General features: G+C 39.2%; 1 protein-coding gene across 1 annotated transcript in view; it reads left to right on the forward strand.

The window, feature by feature from the left end:
- Window positions 1-19,238, forward strand: part of SPATA16 (spermatogenesis associated 16) — a 285,443-nt gene that overhangs the window by 175,782 nt on the left and 90,423 nt on the right. The window contains exon 5 of the mRNA XM_002716430.6: window positions 4,665-4,749. Coding sequence (XP_002716476.2) covers window positions 4,665-4,749 — 85 coding nt within the window. The remainder of the gene's footprint in view (window positions 1-4,664; window positions 4,750-19,238) is intronic.

Genomic DNA, 19,238 nt, shown 5'->3' on the forward strand with positions numbered 1-19,238 from the left:
AATGGTCTTGCCATGAGAAACCAAAAAGATGGAAAAAACAACTAGAAGTTGGGGAAGGAATCAGAAGGAAGCTCAGAGTCTCAAGTGTAGTTACATTAAGTTTGACTCCTAAAAAGTATCAAAGTAGAGATGTGGAGAAGGCAGCTCCCACAAGATGGAGGAGCTCTGGGAAGAGGTTATCAATGTGTAGATGGTGTCTATGATCTAATCATGAAGCTGATTAGCTCACCTAGGGAAGGAGTATAGGAAGAAGCGGCCCATGCGTTGTTCCTTGTGTATGCCAAAGTTAGAGATGAGGAGATGTCAGGAAAAGAGGCTGAAAAGAGCACCCAGTAAACAGGAGGGAAACCAGAAAAAGTAGAGATCTGAAATCCAAGAGGAAACATGTGTGTTGGAGGAGAGAATGAGCAATTGCATCGCTTGCACCGAGAGTGGGACACAGCACGTGGGAATGTGAGACCATCAGCAGCACTGACAAGTGCAGCTTCAGTGAAGTGGGAGGAGTGGAAGGCCTGCTGCAGTGAGTTCCAGGGACAACAGGGGTACAGAAACAACACATAGAGGAGACACAGACGAAGCTCCTCCTCAAAGAGTTTTGGGGATTTGGGTTTTTTGTGTTGTTGCAAAGGAAATAATTAGCATAATAACTGGAGGGGGAGTGAGGCTAGAGATGCATTGGGGGTATTTTGTTTTAAGATGATAGAAACAACAGCCTGTGTGTGTGCTAGCTCCAGGAAAGCAGCAGAAATTGAAAGAGAAAGGAAACCAGAGAGTGAGAGCATTTCTGGTGCAGCCTGTGGGTAGGCACAGTTGGATGAGATCTAGTGAGGAGCTAGGTAGGTGGAGTTCACGTTTGACCATCTTCAGTGCTTCAAGTGGTGCTTAACACTTAATAAAGGCTCAAAACTGACAGATACTGAACCCTCAACTGTCAGATGAAAGGGGGTATGGCCAACATGATTTTACAGTTCCAATGTGGCTACAATAGTCAGTAGATTAGTACAAGTAAAATGAATAGAAAAATGACAATGAAATAAAGACAGAAGCAACACTGAATCAAGTTGACTAGCACCTAGGATATTGATCTAATGGTAAACAGTACCTGCAGGAGAGTGGGAAGAATGATGGTTTACTGTTTACATTTGATTCATGGGCTGAATATGCCAGAACCAGGACCCCTCAGGGTACTTGATGCCTTACAGTTGTTCAGTGGGTTGATTAATTAATTATCTTTGCCCTTTATAAATTCAGCATGATAAAGAAACCCCTGTTTCTTGCTTCACAAATATTGCATGGCATAATGTTATTTCCATGCTCTTTTCGTCATCTTCCATAGACTTTTACTGATTCATAAAGGCTGAGCTGTAGGGCAGAGCTATGATAGAGAACCATTCAAAGGAAGGTGGGTGGTAAAAGTATAGCAACCATTTCCACTGGGAAGAAAATGAGTTGGAGCAACACCTATCTAAATTGTGTTCCTAATATGAATCATACTTATAAAATATATCTCAGCAAATATGTAGCTTTAGGAAACCACATTTTGTTATTTAGTACTATTGTTCTTTCACTCTTATAATAATTGTTCCTCACTGAGGTATGGCAGGTAACAAATTTCAGTGCTTCTCAATTCTTCACTGTTTCAATATAAATTTGGAACAATGTTCCTTCGGAAAAAGACTTGAGCCCCCAGGTGTAATAAAATTATACTTTGGATTGTAGCAAACAATTTGACACCACATCATTACAGGAAAAAAGTAACTCTTGGAAATCATTAATAAAAATGCTAAAACATCTAATTTTACAATGTTGAACTCAAAACAAGATCATCAGAAACACTAAGAATGCAGAAAAGCCCTAGAAACCAATTATGGTACTCTGTCTACTTCCCTCTCACGGTTGTTTCAATCCAAGGATGACAATCACTAACATTATAGAAACTGTCAGTTTAGCTTTCATTTAATCCTGGCCTCTGTGTCTGTGATTCAGGATTATCTTTTATATTTTCTGCATGTTTTAAGGTTGGAAATTTCTTTTCTGAAATCTGCTTAGTAATTTTAGAATTTACATTGTTCCTGAAGAAAAAAAAAGTAAAGTGGAATAGCGAAGGGGGCCTATGACTATAATGTACTCATATGGAAGCTGACATTTAACTAAGGATTGACAGTTCCATCGATGTGTACCCCTAGTTGCTCGGTTTAGTCGTTTGTTTATCTCAGAGCTAGACAAAATACCTCAAATCTGGCGTACTCTGTTTTCTATAAATAAAGCCTTATTGGAACACAGCCACACATATTTGTTTACATTGGTGCTTCCACAAGGCAAAGTTGAGTGATTGTGAGACCACATGGCCTGCAAAGCCTGAGAAATTCTCAGTCCGATCCCTTCCAGTAAAAACCTGCCTACCCTTGCAGGGGAGGGGAACATCATTTGGTCTGGCCTTGCCAGGGCATAAACAGGCAGGACTTGAATTTCAGTAAATCTATAACAGGCTGATAATTTCATATGGCCCGCAAATGATGTTTTCAGTATCCAAATGGCCCTTGACAGAGGAAACGTTTTCACATCCTTGTGAAGCCAGGTTTATTTTGCCACACTTACACATCCAAATGCTAGTGGGAGGAGGACTCAAGAATCCAAGCCATGTCATCACTGAGATTAGTTATTGTTAAATTGTTATCATTTATTCTGAAATGTTGCTGTGCCACTCTTTTCTAGCACCACATGTGTAAGAAGAAAAATACCAAGCCAAGTAATCCTCGAAATGCTGGTGTTTGCTGCCATTGTTGGGTTTTTTCCAAGATCTAATTTTGGTCTGTCCTGAGCAAGAATCTTAATGTTTTAATTCTTTTGCCAGAGGACTATCGTAAGTTTATAGTTGCTGTGCCTCAGACAACCTATGTTTAGGGAAGGGAGATTTCTAATTCAATTCACAATAGTGTCAAGAAACAACGCATATCTGCAGGCAGAGATAAGAGAAACATTCAGAGGTACACAGTGATAGCTCTACTTAAATAAATAAACTTTTGGAACTAGTGATTAGGTATACTGGATTATTATATGTTTAATTGGCTAACGTGACAATTTCGAATTACTTCTAGTCACATTTAATTGGATTTGGAATCTCTGGAGAAAAGAAATAGAGAGGCCTAGCAGAGAAACAGTCATAAAAGTAAACTGTTTTTCCAAAGGCTGCTAAGTAATGCATTAATATCCATTGCACAATAGTTTTTAATATCCCTTCAGCTTAATAAGACTAATGCAGTGGTGGGGCACAACAGATACTAAAGCCAATTCCATTAGACACAAAGTTTAAGGGAGGGGATGATTCATTGAATTTGAGATTTTTTTTGTTTTCAATTTTAAGAAAGCTAATTTCATCAGAGGTGAATAACTTTAACTCGGTAAAGTCTGAGATGCACTGAAATACCAGTCTAATAATTACCTATCTATGCCACATGAGGCTTAAAGGCATTTTAAAGTTCACAAAATCTATTATCCTACAAATTCTATTTTTAAATACTTATTTTTTAAAAGATTTTATGTATTTATTTGAAAGAAAAAAATTACAGACAGGGAGAGAAAGAGAGAGAGAGAAAGAGAGAGAGAGAGAAAGGTCTTCTATTTGCTGGTTCACTCCCCAAATAGCTGCAATGACTGGAGCTGGGCTGATCGAAAGCCAGGAGCCAGGAGCTTCTTCCGGGTCTCCCACGTGGGTGCAGGGGCTCAAGTACTTAGACCATCTTCTACTGCTTTCCCAGGCCATAGCAGAGAGCTGGATCGGAAGAGGAGCACCTGGGATAAGAACCAGCACCCACATTGGATGCAGGTGGAAGCTTAGCCCACTGTGCCACAGAACCAAACCCTCTATAAATTCTTAATATAAAGCAACTCAAGCAAAGCAATCTCTCATCATCTTTAAATAGTCTTATACTGTAAAAATAGGAAAACACATGGCTCATTGCTTTTCTCTTATAGTTTTAGATTAGATACCCCCACAACAGCACCAACTCCTCTATAAATTCTTTTTTTTTTTTAAGATTTATTTCTTTACGTGAAAGTAAGAGTTACACAGAGAGAGGAGAGGCAGAGAAAGAGAGAGAGAGAGAGAGAGCGAAGTTTTCCATTGATGGTTCACTCCCCAAATGGCTACAATGGCCGAAGCTCCGCCAATCCAAAGCCAGGAAGCCACTAGCTTCTTCCCCGTGTCCCACATGGGTGCAGGAGCCCAAGGACTTGGACCATCTTCTACTGCTTTCCCAGGCTACAGCAGAGAGCAGTGCAGCTGGGTCTTGAACCGGCACCCATATGGGATGCCAGTGTTACAGACCGGGGCTTTAACCCACTGCGCCACGGCGCTGGCCCCTATAAATTCTTAATATAAAACAACTCAAACAAAGCAATCTTTCATCATCTTTAAATAGTCTTATACTGTAAAAATAGGGAAACCATTGTGAAGACAAATGGCTCGTTGCTTTTCTCTTATAGTTTTAGATTAGATACCCCCACAAAAAAAAAAAAAAAAACTCTGCTTTCCATATTCTAAAATAGGTTTTACGTTTTGCTTAATATTACAAAATCTTCTTCCTCAATGTTTGTATATACTTCCCACTATGGTTATCCAGCCGTCTATAAATTCATTTTAAAAAATATGTTCTTGTTCTTAGGAGTGCCATGATTGCTGACTACATGTTCTGGCTCGGTGGAGGAAATGAACAGTGTGTGAGCAAGCTCATCAGACTGTATTGGCAGGTAAAAATTGATGTCCCACCTAGGGAGGAGGGGCCCATTTCATTTTTAGAACCAAAATGAAAGATTGGTGCTTAAAAGACTGCTGAAAAAGGTAGCTATGGGCATATCAATCAGAAGGACACTACCTAGTAGTAATGTATTTATAATGAAGTAGATTTCCTGAGACTAATTTTAAGGGTAAAATTCAAGGTTGTTAACCCTTGGCCCATACTTCAGTTTTATAATCCCTTATAAATTTTAGACATCCCAGGAACTATTTTTCCCAGGTCTGCTGCTATAATGACATAATTCTTTAAAATATGAACATTGTATTTTCAGAGATTCTTATTGATCTATGACCTATAAAAGCAGATGCTAGAAGTAATGTCAATTATATAACAAAGGAAGATGCAAAGATCAGATGCATTTGTTGGGTAACATTTACTCTTTGAAACACTTAACAGATAACAAACCACAGATCGTCTTTCTCTTTATTATTCAAAATGGCATCAAGAAGTGATGCCAAAGATCACTTTTATGCCAAGAAAAGAGTGACAATTTCTTACAGTTATAAACAGAATCTAGAATTTATGAGCTTCTTCTCTTTCATAATACACAAGTCTGCTCATGCCCCATCTTCCTCAAGTTGTCAATATACTTCTACAGAAATGTACCCAAAAATAATTCACTTGCTCAACCAAAAGAAAAAATTGCTAATTATTATACTGCTTTCCTCATTTAAAGTGGCTTTCTCCTTTCTAAGAATTTTCATCCAGTGGCTCCCAATGGGGCCATATGGACCAAATGGTAACCCATTTTCAAATGAAAATTTTCCAATATTTGAAAATCAGCTGCAAAAGCAAACTCTGTCCTCTATATCATACCTTCTCCAGATGGTGTGGAATTTTTTCCTTGTAATTCAGGGTATTTGATTTGGTTGAATATGACCATTGAGAACCAACTAGAACAAAATATGCTAAACCAAAAACCATTTGATGCTTTCTGATTTTTCCCATATTTTCACTATTGTATCTTGACCCTTAATTTTCTGTCTCTGTATATTACTTGTTATCTTTTAATAGGCAGAAAAGTACTAGGTTCATCACATAAAACTTCCAGTAATTTATATAGTGCCTCCAAAATATTTGGAGCCCAATTTACCTACTATAAAAAAATTCTAAATTAGCCCTACTATACTTGAGACGTGTAATTATTGTTTTTACTTTAAGATGTACTTAAAGTCAGAGCATGTTAGCAGGAAGCTGGATCAGAAACTGAGTACACAGTACTCAAACTACATTCTCATATGGGATGGCAGTGTCACAAACAGCAGTGTGATCCACTGTGCCACAATGCTGGCTCCGTGGAGCTTATTTTCTTAGTTTGATATATAAATGAAACAGGATTATCGATGTTCTTTGAAAGCTAAAACAAACAAGAAATACTTTTATTTACAAAGATTTCAACCTCTTAATTTGTCTTGGGTTAGAACAACATTGGATCTATTTTATTTTTCTTAGTTCAATGTAGGAAGTAGATACTCAATATATGTTTACTTAATGAATGAATAAATTCAGTCAGACATTCAGTAGGGATGTAGTATTTGTCAATTCTCAAGATTCAATTCTTTTCCTCAAAAAAACTCTGAAATCCTTTAATAAAATGTCCTCTTCCTGCCCATAACATTTGCTTCTTTGTCATATTGAGTAATTCTTTACAAGATATTCACAAGCTTATAAGCAACTACTACTGTTTGTACGTTCCCGATTCCTTGAGGAAAGTCTTAAAGTCAGAAAATCAATACTTTTTTGAGATTAAAATTTTGTTACTTGATCAGATTTTTTTATTTTTTATTTTAATTTTTAATTAACTTTTAACAGATTCAATATGATTTGTAGATACAATTCTAAGAACATAATGATTTTCCCTTCCTCACCTCTCCCTCTCTCCTTTCCACCTACCTTCCTTCTCCCTTTCTGTTTTTTTTTTTAGTTTTTGAGATAACGTATTATAAATTTACATTATAGTAAAAAGCTTTAATACTTCACAAGTAAGAGGTTTAATGGGTAAAATGCAAAAGAACCTAGTTTAGTGGGCAGACTTGATCAGTTTTAGAAACAATAATTACTGGGGCCAATGTTGTGGCATAGTGGGTTAAGCCTCCACCTACAATGCCAGCATCTCATATGGGTGCCAGTTTGTGTCCCAGTTTGTGTTCCCTTGTAGAGGGTTTGGAAAAGCAAAAGATGTCCCAAGTGCTTGGGCCCCTGCTACCCAGATAGAAGACCCAGAAGAAGGTCCTGGCTCCTGGCTCTTGGCTCCTGGCTCTTGGCTCATGGCTCCTGACTTCCTGGCTTCAACCTTGCCCTTCCCTGCCTGGTTATTGTGCCCATTTGAAGAGTAAACTGGCATATAAAAGACCTCTCTCTCTCTCTCTCTCTTTCTCCCTTCCTCCCTCTCTTAATCCATCCCCTATCACATATCACCCTGCATTTCAAATAAGTAAAAAATAAAAGTCTTTCTTTACAAAAAGAAAATAATATCCATGTAGCAATGATTGCATGTTTGCAGTCTAAAAAGTAATACAACAAATGCATCATTTTCCTCTTCTGCATTAATAAAGGATTTAAAAAAAATACTTCTTTGGGCAAGAATTCAGCATAGTGCTTAAGACACCGCTTGGGATACCCACATCCCATATTATAGTGCCTGGTTTGAGTCTTGGGTCCACTCCCCATTTCAGCTTCCAGCTAACGCATACCCTGGGAGGCAACAAGTAACGCTCCAGGTAGTTGGGTCTCTGTACCCCCATAAGATACCAGAGTTGAGTTCCAGGCTTCTGGCTTTGGCATGACCTTGCCCTGGCTGCTGTGGACATTTGAATCAATGGCTAGAAGACCTCTCCTCACATTATCTCTCTCTCTCTCCCTTTCAAATAAATAAAAAGTAAATGAATAGTTCATTAAAAACCCATATTTCTCTCTGTATTCTCTTTTTCTCTTTTAATTTAAGTAAATTGGTATATTGGAAAAGAGCATATGTCTGTAAGAACTTTTGCTCCAGCACAAGTTCCAGCACAAGTAGTTTCCCAACCCCAGGACAAGCTGTTCCCCAGAGGAACTTCAATTATACAGTGAGGGATGACTAGCAAAAAGTGTTTGAAAGGGTCTGTTCTTAAAACCAAGTTAGCGGGGCCAGTGCCGTGGCTCAATTGGCTAATCCTCCGCCTGTGACGCCGGCTTCCCATATGGGCACTGGGTTCTAGTCCCGGTTGCTCCTCTTCCAGCCCAGCTCTCTGCTGTGGCCCGGGAAGGCAGTGGAGGATGGCCCAAGTTCTTGGGCCCTTGGACCCACATGGGAGACCAGGAAGAAGCACCTGGCTCCTGGCTTCGGATCGGCACAGCGCTGTGCCATTTCAGGGGTGAACCAACAGAAGGAAGACCTTTCTCTCTGTCTCTCTCTCTCACTATCTAACTCTACTTGTCAAATAAAAAAAAAATAAAAATAAAAATAAATCAACAGACCCAAAGGTAATAAATAACTTCTCTTGGCTTCAATCTGAGAACTATCTAAGCTGGGATTCTGCTTGAACTGCCATTAAAAAAAAAAAAAAAAAAGCTAGCATTACACTCTCATCCAGATTGTTAGGCACATCCAAACATAATGATATAATGTCACAAATTTTAAGGGAAAGGGGAAACAGCATAATATAAGTTGCAACTTGTAGATCAATTCGCTCTACTAAAACTTTCTAATCCCACCATCACACCCCATTATCTCAATCTTTATACTGTTACTTCCACTACACAGCTTCTCCCTGTTCTTGATTTAAATGTACACATCTCCCCTATACCTTGTTCTGTCTTAAATCACAGAGGGGTCTTCAGCCTTTACCAGGGAGTGTCCAATCCATGCTATCTTTAAAGATATAGCTGCCCTAATTCACAATCCACCTGGGCAATTACACTGATGAATTTGAGAATGTCCCCCAAACATCACACACTAGACATGGAACCTGCATGTATATTTGTAGACATCCACTAAGATTGAATAGATAGGCCCTATTTTCATCACCTTTGTAAGTTAAGAAGTTACTATGTATCTTTCTTTTCAGTCATATAAAATCCTTACCCTTTCAGGTGGGTTATTCTTATACAGAGATTTTGAAATCTGTTCTCTTTATATTAATAAAAAATTTTAAAAAGACAACCCACTTAAGAGATGGGCCAAGGACCTCAATAGACATTTTTCAAAAGAGGAAATCCAAAAGGCCAACAGGCACATGAAAAAATGTTCAAGGTCACTAGCATTCAGGGAAATGCAAATCAAAACCACAATGAGGTTTCACCTCACCCCAGTTAGAATGGCTCACATACAGAAATATACCAACAACAGATGCTGGAGAGGATGTGGGGGAAAAGGGACACTAACCCACTGTTGGTGGGAATGCAAACTGGTCAAGCCACTATGGAAGTCAGTCTGGAGATTCCTCAGAAATCTGAATATAACCCTACCGTTCGACCCAGCCATCCCACTCCTTGGAATTTACCCAAAGGAAATGAAATTGGCAAACAAAAAAGCGGTCTGCACCCTAATGTTTATTGCAGCACAATTCACAATAGCCAAGACCTGGAACCAACCTAAATGCCCATCAACGGTAGACTGGATAAAGAAATTATGGGATATGTACTCTTTAGAATACTATACCGCTGTAAGAAACAACAAAATCCAGTCATTTGCAACAAAATGGAGGAATCTGGAACACATCATGCTGAGTGAAATAAGCCAGTCCCAAAGGGACAAATTCCATATGTTCTCCCTGATTGGTGACAACTGACTGAACACCAAAAAGGAAACCTGTTGAAGTGAAATGGACACTATGAGAAACGGTGACTTGATCAGCATAGCCCTGACTGTCAATGAACAACTTAATACATTATCCCTCTTAGTAGTTTTTTTGTCTGTTCTACTTAATATGACTGGTTTAATTCTGTAATTAATACACAGTTATTCTTAAGTGTTGAAATTTAACTGAGATGTGATCCCTGTTAAACATAAGAGTGGGGATAAGAGAGGGAAAAGATGTACAATTTGGGACATGCTCAAGCTGACTTGCCCCAAATGGTAGAGTTAGAAACATACCAGGGGACTCCAACTTAATCCCATCAAGGTGGCATGTACCAATGCCATTCACTAGTCCAAGTGATCAATTTCAGTTCACAATTGATCATAATGAAAGGACTAAGAGTCAAAGGGAGCACATAAACAAGTCTAGTACCTGCTAATACTAACCGATAGAATAAATAAAGGGGAGAGTCATCCAACATGGGAAGCAAGATACTCAGCAGACTCATAGAATGGCGGATGTCCTAAACAGCACTCTGGCCTCAGAATCAGCCCTAAAGGCATTCCTATCTGGCTGAAAAGCCCATGAGAGTATTTCAGGCATGGAAAGCCAAGACACTCTGGGAAAAAAAAAAAAAAAAAAAAAAAAAAAAAAAAAAAAAAAAAAAAAAAAAACCTAAATGAAAGATCTCTGTGAGTGAGATCCCAGTGGAAAGAACAGGTCTTCAAAGAAGGAGGTACCTTTCTCTGAAGGGAGGAGAGAACCTCCACTTTGACTATGACCTTGTCTAAACAAGATAAGAGTCGGAGAACTCAAAAGGCTTCCATAGCCTTGGAAACTCATGACTGGTGCATAGGGAGATTACTGATGCCACAAACAGGAGTGTCAATTTGTAAAGTCAACAACAGGAGTCACTATGCACTTACTCCTCATGTAGGATCTCTGTCCTTAATGTGCTGTACATTGAGGCTTAATGCTATAACAAGTACTCAAACAGTATATTTCACTTTGTGTTTCTATGGGGGTGCAAACTGTTTAAATCTTTACTTAATTATACTAAACTGATCTTCTGTTAAAAAAAAAAAAAGAAGAAGAAATTATCAATTCCCAACTTGACTCTCGCTGGGATTAAACATGACAATAGGTCTGATCTGATTTCATCATCATTTAAAAAAAATCATCTATTATTTTTCACTTTATGTTTCTGTGTGGGAGCAAACTTTTGAAATCTTTACTTAATGTATGCTAAACTGATCTTCTGTATATAAAGAGAATTGAAAATGAATCTTGATGTGAATGGAAGGGGAGAGGGAATGGGAAAGGGGAGGGTTGTGGGTGGGAGGGACGTTATGGGGGGGAAGCCATTGTAATCCATAAGCCGTACTTTGGAAATTTATATTCATTAAATAAAAGTTTAAAAAAAAGACATCTTAAACAGGAAATAAGAACTTTGAGAATGTAAAATTTAACAACTAGAGTGCATCTACTCTCGATTAGAGACTTAGGAACTCTTAGATGCAAAAGAACAGACCTTTGCTTTGGTGAATTTAAGAACACCTTTCAATTGTATTAGGAATATTTTTCGTATCATCAACCCAGCAAGGAAAGAAAATGGCATAAAGCTCTATTCTGTATGACAGCTCACACTGGGATATATCACTCTGAATCAAAGTGTTTGCACATGTTATTCTATAATAACATCACCTCTACAGAGCTGGAGAGGATTGAAAATAAATTGTGATGACTGTATTTCAAGTAATGCCTCTACAACCCAATGCCTGGTCTTCTGTCATCAGCCAGCCTCCCAGAGAACACCTCAAGGCCTCATCATAATTCCGAATTAATTAGAAGAATGGGAAGTACCTAACAAAGCTGACAATTAGCTACTTTGAAGCAGCTACCTTATGGCTTTTATATATTGGTCCTAAAGTAATATTGTTATAATAAGTTTATAGTAAATTCTAGCCCATTACCCAAGCTACTGCCCTTTAGATCCATGGCGAGATTTAATAACATCAGAAAAACAAACAAGCATGCTTTCCTTTTCATCCACTCCCCTGTCCCATTCTCCGGCCTTCATTTTCAGTCATGTTCTCTACCACAAAGGTTGTCTGTTGGGAAGCTTTTTCTTCTATGATGTAAGTAACAGAGCCAACTCTAGTCTGCACTTCTCAGCAAAATGGAGTGAAAAAGGAGATAACAGCTGACTTTGTTACAGAACTCTCACAAAACAATTGCAGAGAAACCCCACAAAACAGAGAGAAGCTGCCTTATCAGTTCATTCCCCCACCTAAATTGTTCCTTTTTTCTTCATTTTTAGTCAATCCACAACCCCTGACCTTCTGAACATCTGATTCAATTTACACGTATCCATCTAAAACAATGCTCATAAATATATGCACACACAAAAATGTGCTTACTATTTGTCTCATCATATTGGTAATTGATCTACACAGAGTCACAACACCAAAGCAGCATTTACCAAAAAGTATGGCCTTTTTGCTTCTGTGAAAAAGATGTTGTGATTCTTCTGGAATAAGAAATTGAAAGATTTGATATCACATCCATTTTGATATTTCATTTTAATGGCAATAATGGTTAATGCTCTCATTCACAAAGTCTCTAATATCAAATAGAGCCAGAGCTCCTGGAGCTCAGAATACTTCATATGGGTAAGCACTTGTCAAGAAATACTAAAATCTGGGGCTGGCATTGTGGTGGCACAGCAGGTTAAGCCACCGCTTGTGAAGTTGGCATCTCATATCTCGGTTCTGAATTGAGTCCCACTTCTGAAGTCCTCCACTTTCGACCCAACTCCCTGCGAATGTGCCTGTGAAAGCAACAGAGATGGCCCAAGTGCTTGGGCCCCTGCCACCTGTTTGAGAAACCCAGATAGAAGTCCTGACTCCTGGCCATGCCACTGGTTGTTATTGCCATTTTGAGTATAAATGGAAGTTTCTCTCTCTCTCTCTCTCTCTCTCTCTCTCTCTCAAATAAATAAATAAATCTTTAAAAAAAGAAATACCAAAATTTTCCACTAGAATTAATGTTTATCATTTCTTTTGTCCTCAAGTCAATAAGGTCACCTTTGTTAGGTCTATATATCAATTTATTTCAAATTTAAGTTTGGACGAAAGAGAACTTCATAAGAAAGGAGCCACTTGACAGGTGTCTGTAGATTTTTGTCCCTGCAAACTCTCAAGGCTATCAGTATCTGATCCAGTGTTGGAAAACTCATGCTGTCATTTGACTCCTGCCACCTCATTCAAACTAGTTGCTTAGCCAAAAAATCTTATGGCCTTTGAGCAGCACCACTGATAATAACCAGAATTTCCAATCAAAAGATTTGCCTCCTTTATGTGGCTAATTATCTGCCATTGTAAAGCTAGTCCTGGTGTGCTCTTGTATCTTGACAAAGCTCTCCTGAAAAGGCACTGATTTGAGCTCTTGGCTCTGAGGAACTTGAAGACATTCACAGTACTGGGAAGACCTCTTTGGGGATTGTTGGAAAAGCTGTTGACACCAACACAGGCCCATGTAGAAAGCCTGACATGTGGAGCATCTTTCCTCGGTGAAACAGCAAAGGCTGAGACAGTGCCAACTTCACAAGCCTTCCATCTGTGCAGAGAACACCAAGACTTCCCATCCGATTCAAGTTGTAGTTGGCACTGAAATGCTCCCCATCTCAAAATTATCAATGGCCTAGATGGCTTCCAAAGGCAGCTCACCAAAAAGAAGTATTTCTTTGGTGTAATTAATCTACTCCCAAAGGACAAAAACAGGCACTGGCTGCACTGAAAATGAAAGATTTTTCCCAGCCACATGTGTAAAGAGGATGGTGTTCAGTCTATGGGCCCCTCATACTTTTCTCCTGGGCTTCAAGGGTGTATAAGCCACAAGTTGAGACCCATGCACTACTCCTTCCATTTACTTGATGCTCTCTGTTGAAACAACCCATTTTTCTTTGGTATTGGACCTAACAGGAGACATCTGCTACCTCCAACACTCAAAGTAAAAAATAGCACCCTGGATATGTTTGTCTTCTACTGCCTCTGTGATCTGCATTGTAGTGATGCAAGCTAGAAACTTTCCCAACCCAATGTGTCCAGATTGTTTTTAAGCCACTGTATACCTTTCTTTTTGCTCTAAAATTGAGTTTTTCATTCCTATTTATTCAACAAATATTTATTGAGTACTTGTACATAAGGCACTGGGGCAAAGAATATAGACATGACCTTGTCTTCAAGGAAAATATATTCTAGCGTGAAATTTTACCAAGAAGAACTACTAGACTCTAAGATGTTTCACCTATGTGCTAGTTCTCATTAATCCATTTTTCTACCATGGTACCATCAAAGTACTTTCCAAAGAGCAGTTCAATAAATATTTGTTGAATCAATCAGTCAAATCAAATATTAGCTTGACATAAAACCAATCAAATCTGACATGAGAATATTTTGGTATCACTGTTTTATGATTTAAAAACTCAGTGACTATGAATTTAATGAACACTTTTCTGCGAATATGTGCATGTGTATTAAGTTCACAGTTGTTGACATTTTTTGTGCTTCAGTTGAGTTTGGGGATCAGCAGAATATTTAGAGAAGGTTGCATATTTCCAGCAGAGTGTTTCAGGTTTGGTTTCTGGGCTAATAGGAGCCTCCAAGCAAGTGCCACAGTTTTGGTTAGGACCTTCTTTCAAACATGGCAATCAAGGCAGTGGAAAGCTGAGAGATTTCCCTGCACTGACCAAAGAATGATACAGGCAACTTAATGTGGACATAAATTGATATACTTAGACTAATAATGAGACTATCTTGTTCTCTCCTATTCTTTGTTTTTCTTCTTGATATTGCAAAATCATTCCAATGTCAGTCATTTATGTGGCAAAATTTTATGATATCTAAGCCTCATAATAAAAATTAAATATTCAGCGTGAAATTACATATACAGTAACATCAGAGAACCAGAGACATTTGTTATTATCTTTAGCAAAACATATTTTGGGGAGCCAGTGTTGTAGCATAGCTGGTAAAGCCACCGACTCTGACACTGGCACCCCATGTAGGCACTGGTTTGTGTCCCAGCTGCTCCACTTCTGCTCCAACTCCCTGCTATTGGCCTGGGAAAAACAGCAGAAGATGGCCTGAACATTTGGACCTCTGCCACCCATGTGTTCTTACACACTGGTTAGTGGCTAATTGCATTAGACATTCGAGGAATGTTTCAAACCTTAGATTCCAGGGCAGCCATTTGGTACAATGGTTGAAACAATACTTGGGACACTCACATCTCATAATGTAGTGCCTAAGTTCAAATCTCTGCTTCACTTCTGTTAGTAGCTCCCTGCTAATGTGCACCCTGGGATGCAGCAGGAGATGTTCTAACTAGTTAGGTGCCTGTCATACACAGGGAAGACCTGGACTGAAGTCCAGCCTCCTGGCTTTGTCTTGTCTCAGTTCCAGCTTTTGTAGGCATTAGGAAGTGAACCAGCAGATAGAAGATCTCCCTCTGTCTCTCTGTCCTTCAAATAAAAATAAATAAATAAGTTTTTAAAGAAATATTAGGTTCCCAGAGGTGGGTAGGCTCCTTAAAAATATATTTTTATATTGTACCACCTTATCATGAAGTGATTCTGATGTACAACACCTGAACTAGCTACTTCTAAGGTCATATTCAGTTTTTTAAGTTAACGGCCAACTTAGCTGACCATAGAATTTATCTGGGGCTGTCTTAGGTGCAGATAGAGCATCGGATTTCCTTCATAGGTGATGCTGCCAACCTGCTTATGCAGCTGATATAACCCAGAAATCCTAAATTCTCCTCAGTCATCCAACTATGTAGATGACCTCCAGTAAATTAGGAAGCGTGCTTCCTGTTGTCAGAGGCTAATAACTGCTATCCTTGGGGCCTTGGGGCCGGCGCCGTGACTCACTTGGTTAATCCTTTGCCTGCGGCGCCGGCATCCCATATGGGCGCCAGGTTCTAGTCCCGGTTGCTCCTCTTCCAGTCCAGCTCTCTGCTGTGGCCCAGGAGGGCAGTGGAAGATGGCACAAGTGTTTGGGCCCTGCACCCCATGGGAGATCAGGAGAAGCACCTGGCTCCTGGCTTCAGATCAGTGTGGCACCATCTGTAGTGGCCATTTGGGGAGTGAACCAACGGAAGGAAGACCTTTCTCTCTGTCTCTCTCTCTCTCTCTGTCTATAACTCTACCTATCAAATAAATAAAAAATAAATAAAATAACTGCTATTCCTTTCCCACCATGATGGAAGTCTTTTCCTGCCTATCCCCTCCCACAAAGCAAACTCCTTAGCCACTTCAGTATCTTTTTCTGCATTTAGTATTACATTTAGACAACAATAGGCATTGCAATATTTTTTAGTCATTTGCCTACAAAGAGATTTGTCTATTAAGGTAGACAATATTAAAATTCTCATCTTAGGAATTCTCATGTTTTTCAATTAGAAGACAAGCTAAAGAGGAAGTGTCCAAATTGAGATGAGAGGTAAAAGAGAACTTCTTTTCCTGGGTCTTGGAAAAAGATAAATGTAGAAATGAAGTTCTCATCTAATTATTCATTCCTGTTTATATAGTCTTTAATGATGCGTTTCTATGGTTACCAGCGTTGTTAAATGCTGCCTGTGTTTCATTTTGCTTTGATGCTATTTGAGGTACTATGCCAGTAGGAGAGGTTCACTTTTAAGTAAAAGCTGTAATTGAGACATGTATTTGATCCAAGGTTGAGTGTTCCCGTGAAAGAGGTAGAAACCATGACATTATTCACTGATTACGTAATTGTGTGTAATTCTGTTGCTATTCTGTGAGCATCCCAGGCGTTTGGAAGTAAGGAAGAAAGGGAAAGGGAGGAGAAAAGAGAGAGGAAGCAAAGGAGGAACCAGGTGAGGGCAAAGGTGGGAGAGGAACTTGAACCTTGCATATGTATACATTAATGTATATATCTATTTGACGACGTTGATTTGACTGGACTGTCAAGTAGGTGAGGTTGCTTTGTACCTTCCCTTCTCCCCAAGCCATCCTCCCTTCTTAATCTCACATGTACAGCCAAGAGACAAACCTTCTTTCAAAAATAAGTCAGATATTCAATTGCTTCACCTCAGTGTGAATTTCAGCCAGAGTGCCACCTCTCTGGAGGTTGCTTGCCTTTGAAGCCCTAACTCTCACTGTGAAATGAAGGGCTTTGTCTCCTGTTAAATCAGTGTCAAGCATTCAGATCAGACAAGAATTGGGGGTTAGGAGTCCCTGCCCAGGGCTTCAGAATGTGCCCTGCAGGGGGCAGCACGCTTCACTTTCATATCAGCCCTCCAGCTGCATCTTGATAATTCAGGCTCCTTAGAAAACAGAGGAATCACATGAAGCAAGAAAATTAATCCTCAGTTACTCCTGGACAGTATTTACTTTGTGCCTTTCTTCAGAAATGTGTATTTTTTAAATGGTGTTGGTTTTGTTTTACAATAATACGGGTAGGTGATGGAGGAGGCCCCTACCATTTGAATAGTCACTTTTTCTTTGCTTTGCTTTTGCTTTCGAATAGGCTTTTTGGGTTACTGACAGTTCTTAAGGGAGGGGGGAAAAAGCACCCCCTAAATTTCTTTACATTTTCTCTCATTTGAGATTGATATGGCTTTTAGAGATTTAAGGCAATTTGAGCCTTCTTTTACTTCAACAAATTTAGGTCTAGCTGTTTGATTCTCAGGAGTCTTATGGCGACTCCGCTAGGTTGCAATAAAATTATTTTATTTACATAGAGACTTTACTTTCCAGTTTAAATCTGCAAACATGTTGATTCCTTCTTTGTTTTTGTCAGCCTCTGAAAATCAAAAATTATTATCAGCAAAACCAAATTTTGTTGATTTATGGTTATCTTTTATATTTCCCATAGATTTTTATGGGTTATTGATTTATAAGCTTGCAGAGAAATTGAGGTCACTTTTTCTTAGCAGTTGGAGATGTGGAATAACTATTCCATGAAATCATGAAATTTTTTAAGCTGTGTTCACCCAGGTGTAAGATAATCTGTAAAGCTCAAAGCTTTTAATGTTTTTATTTATATTCAGCCAAAAGCAGCACTGCACACCAATTAAAAATAAATGCTCCCCTTTTATTGATTTTATATGATTGTATTTTCCTCACTAATTTTTGAAGACTGCCTACTGTGCCTATACCTGGATTGAATTATTTTATTTTTCATAATTTCTCCTCTTCCAAATATGAGACTTTGGCATTTCAGGTGCCAGTCTTTAACATGTGACATGATTTTGTTTTTCTCAGGATCAAGTAACTGTTCATCTCACCTACTTTTATCCAAGAGAGCCCAGAACACACTTTATATAGTGCAGTCCTAAGCTGAGAGTCAACCCAGGAAAGACAATAACCTCCAGAAGACCTCAGCAGGACTTTTCAAGCCCAAATTCAAAGGGGTGGAAAGCATCACAAGTCTTCATTCATGGACCCTTCCTTCTGCAACAGATGGAGTTGGTTCTGCCCTAACATTCATGTAAGAGGTGGAGCAGAGATAGAAGCAGACACCAGACACAGCAGATCTCAACGATAGCACTTTCTTTCATTTCATTTAATATCACTTCAAGTTGTGATTCTTGTCACAGACACATAGACATATACATTTATGAAGTGTATATGTATGAGGGAACTTCAAAAAATTCATGGAAAATAGAATTTAAAAATTTATTTTGGAATCAAAAATTTTGAAATCCATGCATCTAAGCAGTGCTCCAAAGGATTGTAAAGACTGTATAAAATGGAAAAAAGCTGCATGGATTTCAAAAATTTTACACCAAACTAAACTTGTCTTTTTTAAAAAAAATTGATTTTGAAAGTCAGATTTACAGAGAGAGAGGGAGAGACCGAGAAAGAGAGATCTTCCATCCGCTGGTTCACACCTCAGATGGCCTCAATGACCGGGATTCGGCCAAGCTGAAGCCAGGAGCTAGGAGCTTCATCTGGATCTCCTACATTGGTGGTAGGGAACCAGTCACTTGGGGCATCTTCTGCTGCTTTTCCCAGCTCATTAGCAGGGAGCTGGATGGGAGGTGGAACAACGAGGACATGAACCACCGCCCATGCAGGCAGCTGCTTATCATGCTAGACCACAACACTGGTGCCAAACTTATCTTTTAATTCCATTTTCTAGGAACTCCAAAGTGCCCTCACGCTTGTTGCGGGGCAGGGAGACGGGGTAGTCACACACACACACTCACACACACACATGCACACATACACACACACATTTTGACAGATCTGCATTTCTCACAGGTGTAAGTATCCCTCCTCTGAAACATCTTGATGTGAGGATGAGATGATGGAAAGTCATGTATAGGAGGCCACCTGCCACATGAAATCATCCACTGCAATATGTTGCCTTTAAAAACATAAAATCCTCTGGAAGAGGCTGCCACCTGGGAGAGATTAACTGCAGGCAAATTAGAGAAGCAAGAAAGAAAAAAAGGGTCTGTCTGCCAGATGAAACAAAGTGGAGGGGAAAAGAAATTTTGGGAAACACCAACAAACTTGGAGTCATATCGACAAAACATGGGTCATCCCTCTTCCAGCGTTCCAGATGGAGTATCATCATTCCTCGACCTGCGTGCTACAGGGTCATGAGGCTGTCATGAGCAACAGTGCCCC

This window comes from Oryctolagus cuniculus, chromosome 4 (genome assembly GCF_051225735.1).
Source record: "Oryctolagus cuniculus isolate XC-2025 breed Fujian yellow rabbit chromosome 4, ASM5122573v1, whole genome shotgun sequence".
Taxonomy (NCBI): domain Eukaryota; kingdom Metazoa; phylum Chordata; class Mammalia; order Lagomorpha; family Leporidae; genus Oryctolagus; species Oryctolagus cuniculus.